Source organism: Phytophthora cinnamomi (genome assembly GCF_018691715.1).
Source record: "Phytophthora cinnamomi strain GKB4 chromosome Unknown Contig71, whole genome shotgun sequence".
Classification (NCBI taxonomy): Eukaryota; Oomycota; class Peronosporomycetes; order Peronosporales; family Peronosporaceae; genus Phytophthora; species Phytophthora cinnamomi.
Genome location: NW_027151004.1, coordinates 322,656 through 341,827, shown reverse-complemented (window position 1 = coordinate 341,827; position 19,172 = coordinate 322,656). Strand labels below are relative to the sequence as shown.

Genomic DNA, 19,172 nt, shown 5'->3' with positions numbered 1-19,172 from the left:
TAAAATAAATGATAGCTTGCAGATTAGGCTCATTTTGACCATACCTGAAAAAGATTAGCCTTATTTTGCTTCAACACCCATATATTTATTGAATTTCCTTTGTCCATTCGCGCGCAACAAATGTTCATCTTACAAACGACTCATAGAAATCGAAGAGAGCGCAAGAGGTTTTAACTGCAAAAGCTTTCCCTCCTCTTCGCGAATAAGTCGTCGGTGCTGAGCTTTCAGCAGTGCACGTAAGTTGAGTTGACCACCATCGCTCGCACTCAGGCCTCGAGGGACACACTCTGCATGTTCTGATGTATTCAAATTCGCAACGGAGAAATACCTGCAACGGAAGTTAAACATCCGACGCAAATACCACAAGTAGAATGCGACCCGTACCCCTTGTGCGATTTTCGACGTTCTTTGGAGGCAAACTTCTTGAGGAAGATTTCGACTTCCACGTCCACGTAGTGTTCTCTGGAAAGGTTCACGCACAAATGCTGTTGAGTCCACTCGAATGTAAAAGCTCAGCATGAACACATAAATGAAGGGAAACTTACCGGACGCCGCAAACCCGTGCCACCATAGTCGCAACGTCATCCGTTGTGATCGGCAGGTTGAACGAGACTCGATCCGCAGAGATAGTCACCATGTTGCTATTACCGGTGAAAACTCTGCCGCAGTAGAGCGCAGTCTTGTCCTGAAGTCAACACATCACAGTTAGCACTAATTATTTACCTGCTGTTAGTTGTTGCACGTACCATCCACGATAGAACCTCTCCACCGAAGACACTTCCATTCCGGTTCAAATGGCGTGGCAAGAACGAAGCTGCCAGCTCTACTTCCGTGTCCTGCACCGGCACTTGTTCAGACCACTCGCCGCTTCGCGTACAATCATCTAGCATATCAGATGAAATGACTGGTAATTCGTCAACCGATTTCTCCATTTGCTTCAACCGCATCGACAGATCCTTGCGTCGCTGGGCAACCTCCTGCAGGTGACGAATGCGGCTTCCTTTGCTGGGATCAACAAGCTCCGGTAATCCTCGATAAGGGCGATTGTTATCACCTAATGCCACTGCCGTCATGATTGCATCGAGAGCATGCACAAACTTTCGCGTCGCAATATCGTGCCGGTATCCAGTGACCTGCACCAACATCCACCACAGCAAAAAATCTTCAGCACGCAGTTTCTTGTCATCATACGACGAGCAATATCCATTCACCTGTAGGGTCAGAGATGACCGCCCGATGTTGATCAACTCTCCTTCGAAGCGCACAACGTCCCCGTGCAATATCGGGCTGATCATCTCCAAATGATCCAGTGCTGCCATCGCCACCTTCTTGGAAATCGCACTGCCATCGTCAAGTTCACACTCACTGTCAGAACGGATGAATGACCTCCACCGCGCTGCACATACAACCGCCACGAACTTTTCAGCTACAGCTCCACCAAAGTTGTCGAGGCGGTACAATACCGGTCCAAGACCCAGCAACCTCCCACGCAAGTGCTCATCGCCCTGGCAGAAGTGTACAACACATTTCAGGTCAGCACCTGCCACGGATTCATCGATGGTCTCCGCTATCCACGCACGAAGGTATCAGCGTATGCCAGGCGCGTTTGCTGCACAGTCACGGTACTTCTTGCTATTGTCGACATGGCGAGGTGTTGCAACTGCGAGGAGGAGGAGAAGTTCCACGACCTCGATAAGACGCGAAGCATTCGAGACTCGACAAGTTCAGGAATGACACGGGAAGAGAGTCTCACATTGCGTTTTCAGATCACTAGAGCACCGTCGGCTGTTTTCTGTCTACCGCCTGTGGACATCTTGTCGACGTATGCAGTTTACCCGTGAAGTGAAGCTCACGGCGTGAAGTGGAAGTTCTTGGAGTTGGGCGTGGAGAGCGAGAGCGGCTCCAGCGTCAGCAGCTTGCGCTCCTCGTCATCGAACAGCCAACGGTGCTGAGCCTTGAGCAATGTGCGCATGCTCTCTTGGTCGTTCTCGTCCACCTTCAGGCCAGTGGAGATCTGCTTCATGCGGTACGAGCGATCCAGGTTCGCGACGGTGAAGTAGCTGCGCGCACGGGCAATCAATCAAGAAGTACAATGTCAGCATTTCACTTTTCGCTCCAGCACACAGTATGACAGTTAACAGCTTGGAACACACCCTGTGTGAGACTTGCGGCGCTCCTTCGAGCCGATGCGGCCGACAAACACCTCGACTTCAACTTCCAAGTGGTGGCGGCTGCAAACAACAAGAGCGTAAGGTGAATCGAAGCCTAGACACTATTCAACTCGACAAGAACTCGTACCGAGCGCTGCTGACGCGCGCGTGCATCGTGACGATGTCGTCCATGGTGATCGGCAGCTTGAAGAAGATTCGGTTCATCGAGACCGTGACCATGTTCTGGTTCTTGGTGAAGTTGCGCGCGCAGTAGAGCGCCACCTTGTCCATCCACGTGAGCACCTCGCCGCCGAAGATGGTGTTGTTCCGGTTGAGATGTTTGGGCAGGAAGGAGTTCTGCACCTCGATCAGCGTGTCCGGGATCGGGACCTCCAGCGATCGACCGTAGTCGTAGGTCTTGAGCATATCGACCGACACGTGCGGCAACCGGTCCACCTCCTCCTGCACAGCGCGCCAGCGAGCAGCCAGCTCCTTGCGCTGGTCCGCGATCTCCTCGTGCTTCCGCACATACTCGGTGTCCAGCGGGTCCAGCAACTTGGGCAGTCCCGGGCTGGGACGCATGTTCTCGTCCAGCGCGACACACGTCATGATGGCGCTCAGCGTGTGGATAAACTTGCCCGCCTCGATGTCGTGACGGTACCCGGTGATCTGGACGGCCAAGGACGAGCGCCCGGTGTAGATCACCTCGCCTTCCAGGCGCACGAGGTCTCCGTGGGCGATTTGGCTCTTGAAATCCACCCGATCCACCGATATCGTCGCGATGCCCTTGCACGCCACACTACGACCGACAAGAACGAAGTATTAGCATTCGAATCCCACGGTATTCATACCAGTTTCCGCGTACTTTTCAGCGACGGCAGCTCCAAAGATGTCGAGTCGCTCTAGGACGGGCCCAGCACTGATCAGCTTGCCACTGAGACTCTCCTCACCCTAACAACCGCATGCGTTAGACAAAGTCTGCGATTAATTGACAAAAGCAATTAACAAACGCCAACGCACGATGATGTCGGCGTATGCCAGGCGCGTATCCCGCGGGTTCACGAACGTCTGGTCTCCGACGGTCTGCATCCTCACGGCGCTCTGGAATCGATTGTGGCGCGGTCGCAGCCGCGATCGGCGGACCAGGGCCAGCATTTCTGCAAGTGGGTCGAGCTGAGCCCAACGTTCGATTCTCGGGAGAATGAAACGCAACCCGGCGAAAGTATCTTGGCGACTGACGTGGCCACGTGAACTGAAGCACGTGAACTGAAGCACGTGAACTGAAGCCCAGGCTGAAAGCTGAAGTTGAGGCTGCGAAGCACCGCATCCAATCGAAAAGGCTGATGCAGTTGAAGTTGATCGCTAGGTGTCGGGTTGTGTGTAGGCGAATGCCACTCAGATGTCAATATTGGCTTATCACATACCCTGTTGAATATGATCATTGATGTTGAAGAGTTGTCCTTGTTTAATGTCTGTTATTTTGAATAACCTGCTTGTTTTACAAATTATGCTGCTAAGTTGACCCATCCAGTCGAGATTGAATATAGTACCTACTCTTTTGCATAGCCTCTAAGCAACGATACCTGTGATAAATGGTTTATCTGTCTACTCAAGCGAGACCCGTCTGATTTTTCTCTTCTCGGTCAAGTCTTTAACTTTTTGCTTTTAGGGGTATTATAACAATCTCCTTTAAACGGGTTAGAACTAATATAATAATTGTAAGGGTTGACTTACGTGCTACGTTGCTCGAGGGCACTACGCCAGACAGCGCTTCCGTGTGGTTAATTTCAGGCATCTAGTTTTGTGAGGGGCCGATCAACACAGCAACATTGAAATAACAATAATGAAAACAAAATTTCATTTCGTTAACGAAACAGAACAAATTTACGCGCACTTCGAGCTACCGTCCGCCTTTAGATGCTTCATCCACCAAGAATTCTGACCACATATCCGCGAAGCTCTTGCCTTCCATAGTGGAGGGGTCAATGGCAGTGCCTCCCTCGCCTGGGGAAACAAGGCCAATAATGGACGAGAACAAGCCACCACCGCCATTGCCTTCAATCGGGTAGCCGATTCCAACACGGCGCTTCTGCTCCTCGGTAAAGCCCTATAGTACATACAATATCTCAAAGACCTGATCGCTGAGTATACACGGAGCTGCAGGACGTACCATCATTCGCGCCATAAGTTGGAGTACTTCGCCCTTCTTGTTGCTATCGACATACGCCACCTATAATCCAACAAGCACAGCAGACAGCGCGCTAGAATAATTAACCGGATGCGCTAATGACCAACAGCCCGAAAAATTATAGACCGCACCACTAGTTGTGCTGCAAGACTCTTGTCCAGCACATCACGCTCCGAATTGTATTGCGTTGCTGTGCTCTCAAGCGCCTGATGACAGCATAAACATAATGTCAGTTTGTCAATCCCAAACAGTAGACCCTTTCAAAACTGCAGGGAAAGTCATCGTACCTCACGTAACTGTTCGCACTCTCGCGTCTTCTTCGAGAGTTTCTCCATAGCACGCTCCAAATCGTTTGTTTCTTCCTCTTTAGGCTCCGAAAGTGGTTGGCGTCTCTGCAACTCCCCCCTCGCTTGTTCAAGTTCCGCTTCCATCAAAGCAGCACGTTCTTTCAGCGCCTTGCTATCCACCTGGAACTGATGAAGGACACCTTCAAGAGCATCCAGATCCCGTTGTAATCTCTCGGCATCTTGCTGGGCCACAGCCTTGTCCGCGTCAGACGTCTTCAGTCGCGCTTCCAAGTCATATAAGCGCTGACTGTCGATGGAGTTTGCATGCTCCTCGCTCTTCGCCACCAACGCTGCCTTCTCCTCCTCATTGGCAGTCTTTATCTTCTCAATCTCCGCCAACAGGTCCATGTATCCTTGTTCATACTCGGCTGCCCTGGAGCGCGCCTCGCATTCATCATCCTTCAGAGTTTCGTTAGCTGTCAGCAACTCTTCCACCCGATCACGCAGCGAAATCAGCTCTTTCTCGTGAGCCTGGCACTGAGTCGCAAGAGCGTCCGTCTGGACCACATCAAACAAAAATTAGTGCATCCACCACGCAATTAGTGCACTGATACCAACTGCATTTCCCACCTCAGCTTGGGACTGCTGCAGCTCCTGCACGAGCCGATCCCTGTCCGTTCCTGGCGCTTGCCCCTCGTCACCCTGCGACGCCACAGCATCATTCCGCGCAGCCTGCAGCCTCTCAACAGTAGCTTTCTGCTGCGTGATCTCCAATTCCTAAAAAAAAAATGCACAATCAACTAAACTCAAGGTCTAGATGAATAAAATACCAAAACCTCGCGTCATTCCCTCACCTGCTCTTTTATTTGTCTCTTGAGCTGGCGCTCTTCCCCGGCTCGAGCCTCCAGCTCCTGGACCTAAAAACCCGATTTTAAAATATTAGTAATCATATATTTTAAATAAGAAAATAAAATACCTTCACTCCTCACTTTCTTCTCCAGGGCCTCGTTCTGCTTCTTGCGCTGCAGCAGAGCCCTCTCCAGCTCGCAGATGTACTGCTCCTGCTCGTCCTCTTCAGCTGGCGCCGAGACGTCGGCGGAGGCGGGAGGAGGAGGCGCCACCACGGCGGCGAAGCGGCTCCAGAGCTGCTCGTCGTCCCCTCGCGGCTGCTCGTCGCCCTCCTCGGGCGCCACCATGTCGGCCAGCCCCTCCGTCAGCCGAGACCACATCGCAGTGCTGACGTATTAGCTTTCTGTGTACAACCACACTGCTACTTTTTAGGATCAGAACAAATCTAGTTTGGACATGTGGTTTATACTGATCCTAAATTAGGCACGGCTTGTACTGTCTCGTCAAGCCTTGCCATGGATTAGTGTGACTGCTACATACTTAGCTACTATAGCTACACGGACTGTTGTAGACGCAGCTCCTAGCGCAGCACTCGTTGAAGTTCAGGTAGAAATACGACCGGCATTTGCTGATTTTCAGGTTTTTCGCTGAATCGATGGATCCGCAGTTGTATGTATCGCAAGTCGGCTTTGGAATCCAAGGAGTATCATTGTGCGCAAAAGCAGAGAGGGTGGTTTCAGCAGCAACGAGGGCGGTGAGAATGGCTAGGAACTTCAGCGGCAGCCTTGTAGCTGTCGGGCTGAAGCGCGGGTGAGTTTGCCTTAAATTGAGAACTGAGTTGGCTGTCTACGGCTCATCCGTTCGCTTTCCACTGATTCCAGCTCGTCAACCGCTGGCGCAATTCACAATCATTATTAATAAGTTGCAAAGGTAGCAATAGTTCTGCCATGCAATGGTCGTGACGTCACGCTAGCCAAGTTGGCACCATCACCGAGGAGTATGATCTTGAACTGCTAGTATCTGTAGTTGCCTCGATCTCGATAAAAAGAGTCCAAGCTTCTGCACACTAGTGTTTTTGAATGAAAAAAAAAAAAAACTTGGTTGCCGCCTCAAGCGCAATCAATGAGAGCGATAGCTGACATATGTTGGAACTCCGATGGACGTGATATAACGCTACCCAGTTGACAGTACGTCCACGCGCAGTTTCGAATGGGCATACCAATTGTTGTATCGTGGCGTCGAGATGCATTGCCATCGGTTCTAATAAGTGCACTCTGCAAACTTACCCGGTCTCACGGGAGAATACCAACGATATAGGATAACAAACGATCGCATTATTTGCAGTTCCAAGAAATCAAATACGTCTAGTTCAAAACCGAACGGTGGTCGAGTTTCTCACCTTGATTTTTATTATTGAAATCGTCGCTGTCGGTGGTTAAAACAGCTTCAACTCCAACGTGGCAGCTCTCGCTACTATTTTTGCCATGCTCCTCGTTGCACTGGAAATAGTTGGAGTAGTAAGCGGAGGCTACAGCTTCTAGGCATTGAACTCTTTGTTACATGGAGATCGTGGCGGTGGATCGATGTCTGCTTCAATTCGCGGGAGTAGACGAAGAAGAGAGTGAAGCAGTTGTGATTAGCTGTGTCGAACTCCTGCTGTCCGAGACGAACGCGTACTACCAGCAGCGATGTCTGGCTCGAGAAGCGGTTCGAACTGTCACCTCTCGGCTTCGGGATAACGTGCTAGACACTGTATTTGCTGCTGCTCTTGACGCCGAACAAGCGCTAGACAACCATCGCTTCGAACCGGAGAGCAGACCTGAAGCTGAGCAGAAAGACCGACACGCTGTGCGCAGTGTGCCATCGAAAAGCCCCGAGAAACCTGCAACCATGTTGCACACTTTGATGGCTAAAACTTCGTCCTCGCCGGCGTCACGAGTCGGAAGCTCTCCAGACAAGCTACGACCTCGAGCAGCTGGAGTACCTACGAGACGGAGGCGGAAAGTCGACAAAGGTAGGAATTAATCTTACCACGTGCGCTTCACCAGTTGTTGACAGTGGTTCCTGCAGTGGAAACTGAGAAATCTACCGTGGTATACTCACCTCCGGTGCAAACAATTGAAAGAGAGTTCCAAGATGAAGAAAAACCCGTAGGTATTGTTTGAAATGCTGATAATGGTCATCTGGCCGTTCTAACGTTTGCCCATGTCCCTAGGAAATCAAAGAATGGCGTGAAAAGTGCTTGAAAAGTCTGGAGACGTCATCAAAAAAGTCTAGTTTATCGAAATGGGTCACGATTGCGCGAGCTTTCGCGATTCCAGACAGTCGTGTGTCCAAGGAGGTAGGAGTGATCGTTGCACCTCCACCAAATATCGTCGCGGCACTTGCGGCAACTCCTATCAGGACGAAAACCAATGTCGACAGTTTTTCTTCGATCATTGACCCGAAGGACGAGGCGGAAGAGGTTCCAACTGCCATCGAAGACCTTAATACTTCTAGCGTTACTGCTCGGCGAACAAGCCGCCGGCCAAGTGCTGTTTTAGAATCTGCAGAACGAAGCTTACAGCTCCTGTCAACTACAATCCACAGCATTGCGGAGACGCCGCTGCGTCAGTCTAAGCGACGATCTCAGTCCGCTAGCGTAGATCTACCACTTCAACAGCAACGAAAAGCTACGCTGTTGACGGATTCTCTTTCGCGGCGCAAACTAACACGAAAACCTTCGTCTTCCGAGTCCCTGTGCGGCGGCAATTCCAACAACGGGTGGAGTAGTAGCAGGAGTCTTTGGCGCTATGAGCAGGAGCCGGGGAGTGCCACGAGCCGGACCTTCGTTGCTGATGGCACCGAATTTAATGCCGCAACACTTTCGGCTACGATGAATGTGGCATCGGGAGTGGTTATGATGCAGGGTGAGTCCGTTATTGAGGGCCCCGAGTGGGTGGAGAATGTTACCACCATGTCCCGCAAGCGCTTCGATGTAAGTCTAACAAGATCGGATGCCTAGTGCAGGCGGTGGAATTGATACTAACCGGTCCGCAATTGTTCTGCAGCTGCAGCAGCGCTTAGCTACTGACGCACTGCTGAATGCGCCATCGGATCGCGATGTCCTTTCACCTCCGTCATCAACGCCAAGCTCGCCACTACAATTTGGCCACTATCCTACCTCATCACTGTCGGAATTTCACTTCCGTGACTATGAAGAGGTCCCGCCTGAGCCGATCCCGATCCCGCAGCTGTCGCCAATTTCAGCCTCGGCGCTTGCCATTCCACGATCAGTAAGTGCTAGCTCAGCTTGTCAGAGATTAATGTTTACTGCGACGTACTTACTGGCTGTTTATCTAGCATCTAATGCCGTCGCTTTCGACTCCCTCACTTCGAGTTCGAACGTCAGTCACGAGCGGTAAAGCGGTGGGTTTACGCCAACACAGCGCCACAGGTGAAACAGGAGGGAGTGACGAAACATTTTCTGCCAACGGTGGCAGTAACGGTGGCAACCATAACTCTCAGGACAAGCTGAAGACTCGTCCTAGTACGGCCTTACGAGCTCTTGCAGATCCTCCGAGACTCGTGCCAGGACGTGCAAGGGCGGCCTCTGCAGCGCCCGGAAACTCCAGATCGCTGCCGCAAGCAGTGACATCGATGAAAAGTGGAGGAACGGCTTCTGCAAAATACCTGCGGGAATTCCCGAAACCACGACCCGGAGTTATCCGCGTGGTTAATGACAAAGCAGTAGGCTTGATTAGTGGTGGGGAGGATCGTCAAAGGACTGCGTGGATGAACTAATTTTTGCTACTGTAGTAGTAGAAGTATTGCTGCGCCAGAAGAAAGTGATATGGGTATGCGTAGTATCTGCCGCCGTTGAAAGCAGTTAGAATAGAGCATCGACTGGTCCGTGCAATGTGTAAATTGGGTTGGACGCTGAAGGTGTGACGTCCACTGCAAAATTGGCTATATAGACTTTGGAGTAAAAGCCAGATATTTTCAAACGTGACAAGTCTGAATCGAAGCCTGTCTTGATCGCCCCAAAACGATGTATTAACTGATACGAGTACGTACGGAATTGAAAACACTGAAATCGGAGCCGTCTATTCAAATGAAGGTGAGCACGAGAAGACTAGCATCGGCTGACGGGTGGTTGGAGGCATAGCCACTTCTTGGGTAAAGATTATTCGCAAGGAGAGCCCCACCTGCAACAGGCTTGGAGGATGGCAGACCAGCGAAGCGCGCGTGGGTGTTTTCTTGAGAAAATTTAGATATGAGGAGAGATGAATGCATACCAGTGGTTTGACGAGCTGATAACTGGTGAACGATCCGTCCGCGACAGATCGCAGTGCCAACCTTCGAGATGAACAAACCAATTGGCGGAAAAAAGTGGAGCATACTTGTTGCGGAAGCATGTCCATATTAAAGTGATAATGCTAATAATACGAACAGTTGTCACGTATCCTGGGGCTGAAATGCTGCAAAATACTTCTTCGCCGTACCCACCTAATACACCAACGACACTACCGGTACCATTTCCCTGTCGCTCTTAAAGTGTGAACAAGTTGCAACATGCTTGAAGCGTAGAGAAAACATGTGGCAATGTACTCTTGTCAGGGTTCTGCTAATGCAGTATTTGGAATGTTTCAAAAACCTTCACTAAAATAAATCTGCCAATACCAGGAATGGTATAAGCGTATTCCCCCATTTGACCTCGAGCATCGAATTCGTAACTGATTTGAAGGTAACGACTTGGTCCAAAAGGACAAACACGTGTGCAAACAGCACTTACAGTCAGTTAGAAAATTCACATGTCTGCGTTGTACTGTACAATGCAGTTTTTACTATGAGATCTATGCATCACGAAACCATTTGTTCGATTAGGTAGCAACGGCACTACTACTTTTCCTCTGTTATTATTATAATACAAATAGAGTTGTTAAAGAGGACCCCCACCCATTCGAGGTTTGAGGTGGTAGCGGTAGAACGGAAAATAAAGCTTGGTTTGTTGTAGTCAATCGAAACCCGTGCTCGTGGAAAACTCAGTAAAACTCTGCAATATTTCGTTTCGCATTGAGGTTCATTGGCGCCACTTACATGTAACTTCATTGGCTCAAAATTCATCAGTGTTGATATACATGTACAAGCCTGAGTTCACGTCAACAACTAAAATGATCTAATTTCACCAACATGTTCATAACCTTCGCTAGCTTTGGTAAATTTGCTACCAATATGTTAATATTTTTACTACACACTAACAAACAGTTTGCAAACGCTAGCGTTCGGCCATTTTTTTTGGTGCGAACACTAATTACGGGCCACATAAACTCAACTCTCGAGCGCATTGCCAATCTCAGTAAGATTACGTGCGAGTGTCCATACAGGTATCAACAAATACGAAACCATACGAGAGCATTGTCTCTGTAAGTACGTAGATCTGCATTGTTGCAAGTGATTGGGTAGATGACTAGGAAGGAGGTGTCTACTTGATTTTTCTGCGTAGTCGCTCTTTTTTGTGAAGTACATTTGACTTTTTGTAATGCAGTCGTATGTTGTCAAGTATAATCTGTGGCTCCTTTAGTGTGATTCTATGTCTAGATAGTTACTCGTATTTATTTTTTTCAGACCTAGTACATTAGGTAAAATGTTCTACACACGTAAACCTACGTGGCGTAGGTTTATGTGTCCCCATCACGAGATCCCAAGTCCGGATAGTCACTCCATCCGTTATCGGCATGCTCTGTCTCGGACCATGGAGAATGAATCTCCCAAGCTATAGTGCAGGCAAGTACATTCAGCCCGCCCTAGCTAGCTAGTACGGCAGCAGCACAGTACAGGCTGGTCTCTGGCGTTGAACTACGAGCACCAAGCAGCTGTCGTTTTCGAAAAGGGTGCTGACAGAAAGATCGGCACAACGACAACTAGGCTGACGCCCAAAGCATAACGACAAGTGTGTTGACGTGAATGCTGTCCACTCAAGTGCCTGGAGGGGCCCTGCCGCCTCTGTCTCCAGCTAGACCTATAGGATAGAAGTCTCACTTTACAATCTACCTTTCTAATACAAGATCTAGGAGCACTGCCCGCTCCCCCCCGCCGTGTCTTCATTTCGTGACGACACCACACAAGCCAGCGACCGATTTTCACTTTGAACATATCACAACTCAGCTCTGACTTCACAATTTCCAGCCTTGACCTCAAGGCCCCAACACATTGATCGACATTTTCTTCCTGTCGCCATGCGTCTCTGTTATTTTTGGTTGCTGATCGTGCATGCTAGTAGTTACACTCTGATCGCGGCAGAGCACCATGAAGGCAAGGTTTCAAGGGTGTCCTCACTCGATCCTTCGTTAATGAACAGACGACTGCAAGATATCAGCGGCAGTTCCCCTGATAATGAAGATAGAGGCCTGTTCACCTCATTCAAAGTGAACAAATGGGCTAAATCCGGCAAGTCGGACGACTTCGTTAAGCAGAAGTTGAAACTGGACGGTCTATCTGATGAAGCTTTGGTGGCGAGCCCCCAATTCAAGTATTACATGAAGTTTTGGCTCAAGACCGAGAAGGAGCGGTTGAAAAAGTGGCTGGAAGACGGACTTCCCCCTTACGAAGCCTGGGCAAACTTGGGATTGGAAAGAATGGACTCGGCTAAACGGGAGCAAAGTGCCACATACAAGGCCTACATGCGGTACACGCAGCTGTTCGACGATGGCGTTTTCGAACGCTTCAAAAGAAGCGAAGTCCTCGTAGCCATGATTGGTCCGTATCCAGAGGAGTCTAATGCACTGGTTCGCTTTTGGGTCAAGGAAAAGAGGCCATGGTATTACGTAAAGGCAGTGTGTGATCTCTCTGATAGCAGAGAGTACTTCACAGAATACGCACGGTTGGCCAACCGGGAATCACGGAAATAAGGCAAGAGATAAACTGTCCGCAAGATCAAGACGACCAAGTCGGGCGTAACTTCTAAAACCGGTTTTGACATTTGGAGTTAAGACACGAAAACCGATTCCAAAGGTTCTTCTACATGGTTGTTCGGTTGATTGATTAGTGTCCCAAAATCATGGTAGTACTTCTTCTCGGCGTCTGTGGCATACTTCGTGTGCAACCCCAACATTTCTTTTGTACCAACTCGACCGCTTCACAGCAGCCCAAATTTGTCACTTCGTATGCATTCCTGCGGTGCCCCTGCCGTTGATTCCTTGTTCTGTACGCTGAAATACTCTGGTATCGTAGGTCGTTGCATATCGCACGAGGAGCTTGTAGTCGACACAATTCTTCAGTTTTGCCACCGGAATTCGTCGCAATCTCAATTTTTCCAGGCACCAAACATGGGGAGCCCTGTACTAATGAGCCAAGAGCCGACTGTAAAACTAAAGCCCTCACGATAGAGAATGCAACGTGAGATTATATAAGCGGCATATAATAGAGCGCCACATAGACGTTTACAAATCCATTCGCGTTCCTTCTCCTTCCTCCGACTGCTATTTCGATCACCCAGCATTTATCTGACTTCTTAACGTTAGAGGGCGTCAGCCTCTGCTGGACGTTCGCAATGCTATTCGTGAGGAAGAGGGATTGAGATGGGGCCGTCGGTATTCATAGCGAGTGCGTTGCTTTAACCTTTCGTCGGGATTTCCAATTTGAAAATGTAGGAAAAAATCTGCATGCTTCGCAACTGCTGTACAGTAGAAAGCTCTAATGTAGGAAATCTCAAGTTCGATATGCACCAAATAAACTTACCCTAGTAGCATGCATTTAGGTGCTAATAACTGTAAGTATTGTTTACACCCGTCACTAACTCCAAGTCAGCTATGAATTGTTGCTCAAGGCCGCTACATCTACTTTGCCACTCGAAAGCCGTTCTCATGAAAAAATACACAAAACGACAAAAAGGTATCCTCACAAAGCGCAGCAAAATTGATACTACGTAGTGCAAAGATAAGTTCACGTACCACCCAACTAAATCCAGCATGTTCGTATCCTTCGCTAGCTTTTGGTAAATTTGCTCTACACCACCAACATGCTACTTCGTCGTATTTTTTGCTACACACTTTACACACTTCAACAAACAGTTTACAAACGCTAGCGTTTGCTATACAGTATGTGATTGTGCGAAAACTGGTTGTACTTGAAGTACTAGTTTGACGTGCGATGAATCAGTGACACTGTTGTTGCTACGATCGAGTTGCCCCCCCCTGGTCTGAGGGCCTGACATTGCATCATCCTCGTTATCAAGATGCTTGGTTTTGATGTTGCCTCTGTTTGCTCTCTCATTTAGATATATTAAACCAACAAGACCCTACGTCTCCAGGAACGGCAGGTTCGAGTCGTGCTGTTTGCATTGCATCAGAGAAAGCAATAAGTACAAAATACATTTTTTTCACTTTGAAAGTGATGTAGCGCGTTCTGCAAAGAGAAACAAGAACACTTTGACAGGAAAGCTGACGCTTCCTAATGTGTTGGTTGCCGAATAAATTCGAAAGTGAGCAGTGCGAGGCATCGACCCCTTCCTCACTCTGCTTAAGGCTAGCGGTCACCTTCAACTTCCCAACCGCTATTTGTACAGCCATACCCTAACTTCAGGTCGAACACTCGTTCTCCACAATTATCAGTTTAGCAGGGCTAATGGGCATCAGCAAGAACTCCATGTGTGTGCAAAGCTTGCGTAGCCATCTCACACTACATCAAGTAGTAATTTAGTACAGAATCTAGCTGCAGTTTTCTCTCTTTCACTAATTATCTTCATGTAGTTGGATGCTTGAAAACTAAACCAGACATTATGAAAACACATTTGCAAATGCCAAATATGTTATGGCGAGGTCAGGTATAATCGCTGACTGCGATTGCGCCTTTGTCCGGCTTCGGTAACAGCATTAACATCGGGCGCTTCCTACTTCCTGTCAAGGATTTGCGTAGTTAGTAGCTGTAAATGAGGAGCAAGGACTTTGTGGGCGTGCTTAATATGCTCTGCCATACATGCGAGTTGTCTATCGTACATAATGTTTGCGAATTTGACAGTGTCGATAATTTTTCACTATTCTGCCAGATTTGGTTCCTTTCCGTGCTAACAACTCGCAAATGTTCTCCGGGGAAGCCTTTTCCTCTTAAGATCGGGGATGATATTGTCGACAAGGAACGTCAAATCGTCGTACATCTTTCCGTTAGCTTCCTTCGCGTCCAGCTTTTTCAGATTGATCGCATCGTCGAGCTTCTTGGGTTCGAGCACGTCGTCCAGCTCATTAGTCTAACTTGACATTTCATCGCCGATGTGCTAGATGATGCTGGGGATATCCAGGTGGAACTGAGCTTAATCTCTCGGGTCCACATTGGGTCACTTGGGTGGAAGAACTCGCAACTTCAAAGGTAACAACCTCACTCTGCTGCTGAGATTGAATGATACAGCAAGACACGTTCTCCGCATTTGGAAATGGAATAAATGCTGCGAGAATCGCTTCAATTTTGGTTCGGTAAAAAAAAAAAAACCGGTTTGGCTCGTTCTAGGCGTGCAAAAATTTGGAGAAAAGTTCCGTCGGTGCCTCGTACATGTATTTGAAAAAAAAATCCCTCGGTTGTCAAGGAGTTCAAGCAGGGTGTCAACGCTTTGGAAAAAAGTCCCGGGCGTCGTGGAGTGGTTGGATAGAAATCCTGCTTTCAAAAAATCACGACGATGGCGGAAAAGAGCACAAACAATTCGAATTGCTGAAAATTTACGGCAATGCGGTCGGCGCCTTGCAAGCGATCCCCCTTCGTGCTATTATCTGTGCTCGCTGTGCCTGGAGTTGTAGCTGACATTCTTGTTGCGTCCAAGTAGTAGCAACTAACACAAAGATATTGTTTAGATAGTTAAAGCATTGCGGCCTCAAGTGATCTGCAGTAGCAGGCACGGAATGATACAACGGGCAGGCATATATTTTGATCAAGGGGCCACAAAGATTCCAGCTTTTGTTTCTTCAAAGTCCGATGGGCGCTGAGCGTTCCGAGGTTACCCGGCCTGCAGAGACGGTCATCTTTTGGTGCTTGGCTTCCATTTGTTTCGCCCGTCCGAGGTAGAACGCCATCAAAGCCTACGTACAAGACTCAAAATCGGGTTGGTTAGTTAGAGCTCGCGCTTTTGGTAAAAAAAAAAACGAACGAGCAGGGACGCACCTCTTTCGATCTCGCTGCCTTAGACATGGCTACAGGACCTGGTGGATTTGGACTGGGCTTTTTCGGTCCTGGTACGTTGGAGGTTGGCTTGGATATCGGGGCTTGGGGCAACTTCGTCTTTGAGTGGTTTCGGGGGGTGTTGAGGGCTGGCTGCTCCGGTTCGGGCTCTGTCACGGGCTGTGGAGTCGCCAGAGGAGCAGTCGCCGGTGTCGTAGGTGCCTTGGAGACTCCCGGAACAGCAAAAGGGTTGTTGTGGTCGTCGTCCGCGCCCCTCAGACAATCTCGTGTCGGTGCAGGTTCCGCACCATCCTCACTGGAATCGGGCGACGGCGGGGGTCCCAGATCGATCCACTCGTCGCCATCCACATGGACGCTGCGTCCGAAAGAGCACTCGACGTCCATGACGTGCAGCGATGCGAGGCCAACTATCTCAACTGGGGAGATGTAACACTATGGAGAAGGAGCAAACAGCGCCCATGCCGCGTCACTTGAGCGGTACGCGAAATACCCCGCTCGTCCTCCAGTCACTACCCCCATGTGGCAACAGCAGTGAGTCAGGAGCGCAGACAAGTCGATAACCTGCTGGCAATATTTCAGATGTCTAGGTGGGCAGGACTATACTTGGAGATGTCCGACTCAAAAGACAAGTACCATCCACCTTGACCCCCTACAGGGTTGTGGACCAATGGACTCTTGCCACCATGTCGTCATCTGGAGGACGTTCACGTTGAAGTGGCCAGTCAATGGGATGCGTCCCCACCCTCCCCAGCAAGTCGGTCAAGCTACCCAGCTTGACCGACTCCAGCCTTAACTGAGCAGACAGGATGCAAGACGCTGTCGAACTGGACCGAAGACGAGCTGAGCGATGCTCGCCACCCCAAAGTTGGGCCTTGCCAAGCAACAACTCCTCCCTGACACAATGCAACTGGGTGTGTGTGCGTGATTGTACCGTACAGCAAGGTACACAAGTTGCGCAGCACAACCCAATACATGCAGCCCATTCTTCCCTCTGACACTTGCAAATCGTGCGTGCCAGCATCCATGTCAAGGCAGATCATGTTGAAGCTGCTGTATACTTGCCGTGTAGTCCAGATACTTATATAAAGTATCAGTTTATCTGACTGTTGTCAACTTAATTGAGAGATGCACCTTCGCCTGTCCCCTTTCTCCCCTTCAGGAATCGACACGCGAAAGGGCGCCATCACCTTTGACAAGAGAACCAGAAGCGGTTACGCAGGCTTTTGGCTCCACCTTTGCCGGAAGATTTAGAGTTCCCTTAACCGCGCGTGATGAAGGCCAAGAAGCAGCGCAAGCCCGCGCCCGACGTGGCCATGGAGGACATGTCGGAGCCCAAGCCCAGGCCCAATCCTAGACGCGCCAAGAAGAGCTCCCCGAAGGCCCCCAAGAAGCTGGCAAAGTTTAAGGAGGAGCAGCACGTGAGTGTCCAACCCGGACACAGGGTGACTCGGTTTTCGTATGGTGCTAAACAGCGGGCGGTTAAATGGTGTTAAATACTTTGTTGCTGCTGTTGCTGGTTTGCCTTGCAGTTGGAGATAGAGACGGGAGATCTCCGTGAGGAGGAACAGGGTGATGCAGGGAGCAAGGCACCACCGTCACTGAACAAGAAGCGGCGTCGACGCGCAGCCGAGATCGACCGCAAGTTTCGCTGTCCTTTCGGGGACTGTGACAAGGTTAGGCTAGTGTTATCTTTTATTCTCTTGTTGCCGTTTAGGCTAGTGTTAACACTGTCGCCAGGTTAGGCTAGTGCTAACCATTTGTTTGTTGTTTCAAAAACTTTGCTATTTGCCAGGCGTACGGCTCCGAGAGCTCGCTGAACCAGCACCAGAAGCTCAAACACCCCGAGGAGATGGCGGAGGCGGCTGCAGAAGCCCAAGAAACCCAGGTTCGCTGAAAAAAAAAGTTTTTTTTACCCAAATTCTGGCAGGACTAACCGTGTTGCTTTGCACTTCACCAACCCACCAGCCCCCCACCTACCCAGTGCACACCCGCAACGTTTGCATCCGCCCTGCCACCCCGTTGGTCGCCTTCCCCTCGGACCCGAGTCTGCTGCTCACCGAGCCGAGCCCCACCCACCTCAGCGAAGACCTCTCCATCACCGACGCCGACATGGCCCCTCCGTCCGCCAAAGCTCCACGGCGCAACATGCGCTCGCGCTCCAACTCGGAGCCGGTGTCTCTCACCGACGAGTTCTCAGCGCCCATCGTCCCCATCCCAGCGCGGACCGAAGTCACGTTCTCTATCCGAGTTGCAGGCGCCAATTCCAAGAAGTCGCGCGCCAAGACGCCCCGCAAACCCCGTCGAGCACCCACGCCGCACCCCAAAAAGGTGCCAGCAGCAACAACAGCGACGGCTTCGGCCAGTGCAATTCGACGCGCGAAGCTGCGCTCCAAGTCCGAGTCGCTGCCTGAAATGCACCCGTTCGAGACCCTCAACGAGCTCAAAATGCCGCCGAACCACCAAAACGACAGAGCTGCAAGCGTGCACGACCCTGTTTTGCCGCTGACCGCCATCGATTCCGGTGGTCGCGGGTCGTTCGAGTGGCCGATTCCAGCGGCGTCGGGCCACCACTCGACGTCGTTGTCGAGTGATGACCAGGCGATCGACAGCGACATTCTGTCCGTGCTGGCAAACTGCGACGCGGAGGAGGTGGCGGACCCATCGGTGCTGGACTTCGCAGGTCCGCCGTCGACCAGCTCGTTTCAGTCGAACACGAGCTTCGCGGAGAGCGAGGACGCGGACATGCTGCCGGTCGGAATGGAGTGCTTCAAGATTTCGGAGAATTCGACACTGCCCGTGGAGACGCACGGGGAGTTTGCCATGAACGAGCCAGAGGCGGAGTTGGGGCTGAACGCGTTCGCCACGCTTGGGGACGACTGGCATTTGTCGAGTCATTTGGAGAAAATGTCGGTGGCGCAGGGGGATACGCCGCCAGGTAGCGTGGAATCCGTGTATGGGAGGCTGTCGGCGAGCGACGGGAGGGCGGGGAGGCTGCGCTCTGCGTCCGATCCGGTCCATGCTGCTGCTCCGATGCACCCTGCGTTTAACCATTTCTCATCCTTGCCGCTCGAGTCGCTGGCAATCAAACGCGAGGCGACTGCGAACCCGATTATCCTGCCAGCAGGAGACGAAATGTTACAGCACAACGACAATAACTATCAGCAATGGTTCGGAGGGCCCGAACCGACAATAGCAGCCAAGACGGTGGACACTAACGTTCAGCCGCTGCTCTGGGTGCCGACGGAAGCTGGCATCGCAACGGTGGGCGACTCGCAGCCGTCGTCTCAGGCCCTCGACGAATTGCTGCAGCACGATGACGCAGTTGAGTGGAGAACACCCAACGACTTCGAGGGCGACAGCAACAGTGTCGGCTACGCTCTCGACGACGTTGGCATGGCCCCCTCGCTGCTCTGACAGCTGCTCTCTAGCCCAGCGATAGACCACGACCCGCAGCAGTTTTGGGTCGTGTGGCTTCATCCTTCCGACTTGGCTCCTCTTGCACGACGACAACTTCCGACTTGGAGCGCGGGGGCAGCTAACTCGACTTTCCCTTTT

The 19,172-nt window shown here is 50.6% G+C and overlaps 6 protein-coding genes across 7 annotated transcripts; 2 read left to right on the top strand and 4 right to left on the bottom strand.

The window, feature by feature from the left end:
• Window positions 1-129: 129 nt before the first annotated feature.
• IUM83_14689 (ATP-binding Cassette (ABC) superfamily) lies at window positions 130-1,645 on the bottom strand (the record flags this gene model as incomplete). Its single annotated transcript, XM_067939455.1, has 7 exons — window positions 130-328; window positions 385-462; window positions 546-685; window positions 747-1,133; window positions 1,212-1,341; window positions 1,420-1,505; window positions 1,580-1,645. The coding sequence occupies 7 exons, from the start codon at window positions 1,643-1,645 to the stop codon at window positions 130-132; spliced, it is 1,086 nt and encodes a 361-aa protein (XP_067785999.1).
• A 204-nt stretch (window positions 1,646-1,849) lies between these two features.
• On the bottom strand, window positions 1,850-3,239 carry IUM83_14688 (ATP-binding Cassette (ABC) superfamily; the record flags this gene model as incomplete). Of its 2 annotated transcripts, XM_067939453.1 has the most annotated exons (6): window positions 1,850-2,060; window positions 2,154-2,231; window positions 2,299-2,609; window positions 2,679-2,949; window positions 3,016-3,101; window positions 3,171-3,239. In XM_067939453.1, the coding sequence occupies 6 exons, from the start codon at window positions 3,237-3,239 to the stop codon at window positions 1,850-1,852; spliced, it is 1,026 nt and encodes a 341-aa protein (XP_067786000.1). The 2 variants fall into 2 exon arrangements, with proteins under 2 accessions (XP_067786000.1, XP_067786001.1); XM_067939454.1 differs by having other exon boundaries at window positions 2,299-2,949.
• Window positions 3,240-4,050: 811 nt separating this feature from the next.
• On the bottom strand, window positions 4,051-5,854 carry IUM83_14687 (uncharacterized protein; the record flags this gene model as incomplete). Its single annotated transcript, XM_067939452.1, has 7 exons — window positions 4,051-4,257; window positions 4,321-4,380; window positions 4,470-4,544; window positions 4,626-5,183; window positions 5,256-5,402; window positions 5,480-5,542; window positions 5,615-5,854. 7 exons carry the CDS (start codon window positions 5,852-5,854, stop codon window positions 4,051-4,053), a joined length of 1,350 nt encoding a protein of 449 aa, XP_067786049.1.
• Window positions 5,855-8,349: 2,495 nt separating this feature from the next.
• Window positions 8,350-9,004, top strand: IUM83_14686 (uncharacterized protein; the record flags this gene model as incomplete). The annotated part of the gene is made up of 4 exons (XM_067939451.1): window positions 8,350-8,451; window positions 8,525-8,749; window positions 8,817-8,910; window positions 8,982-9,004. The coding sequence occupies 4 exons, from the start codon at window positions 8,350-8,352 to the stop codon at window positions 9,002-9,004; spliced, it is 444 nt and encodes a 147-aa protein (XP_067786050.1).
• Window positions 9,005-15,403: 6,399 nt separating this feature from the next.
• Window positions 15,404-16,001, bottom strand: IUM83_14685 (uncharacterized protein; the record flags this gene model as incomplete). The annotated part of the gene is made up of 2 exons (XM_067939450.1): window positions 15,404-15,517; window positions 15,600-16,001. The coding sequence occupies 2 exons, from the start codon at window positions 15,999-16,001 to the stop codon at window positions 15,404-15,406; spliced, it is 516 nt and encodes a 171-aa protein (XP_067786047.1).
• Window positions 16,002-16,888: 887 nt separating this feature from the next.
• IUM83_14684 (Zinc finger C2H2-type/integrase DNA-binding domain) lies at window positions 16,889-19,031 on the top strand (the record flags this gene model as incomplete). Its single annotated transcript, XM_067939449.1, has 4 exons — window positions 16,889-17,035; window positions 17,147-17,290; window positions 17,410-17,502; window positions 17,583-19,031. 4 exons carry the CDS (start codon window positions 16,889-16,891, stop codon window positions 19,029-19,031), a joined length of 1,833 nt encoding a protein of 610 aa, XP_067786048.1.
• Window positions 19,032-19,172: the final 141 nt, after the last annotated feature.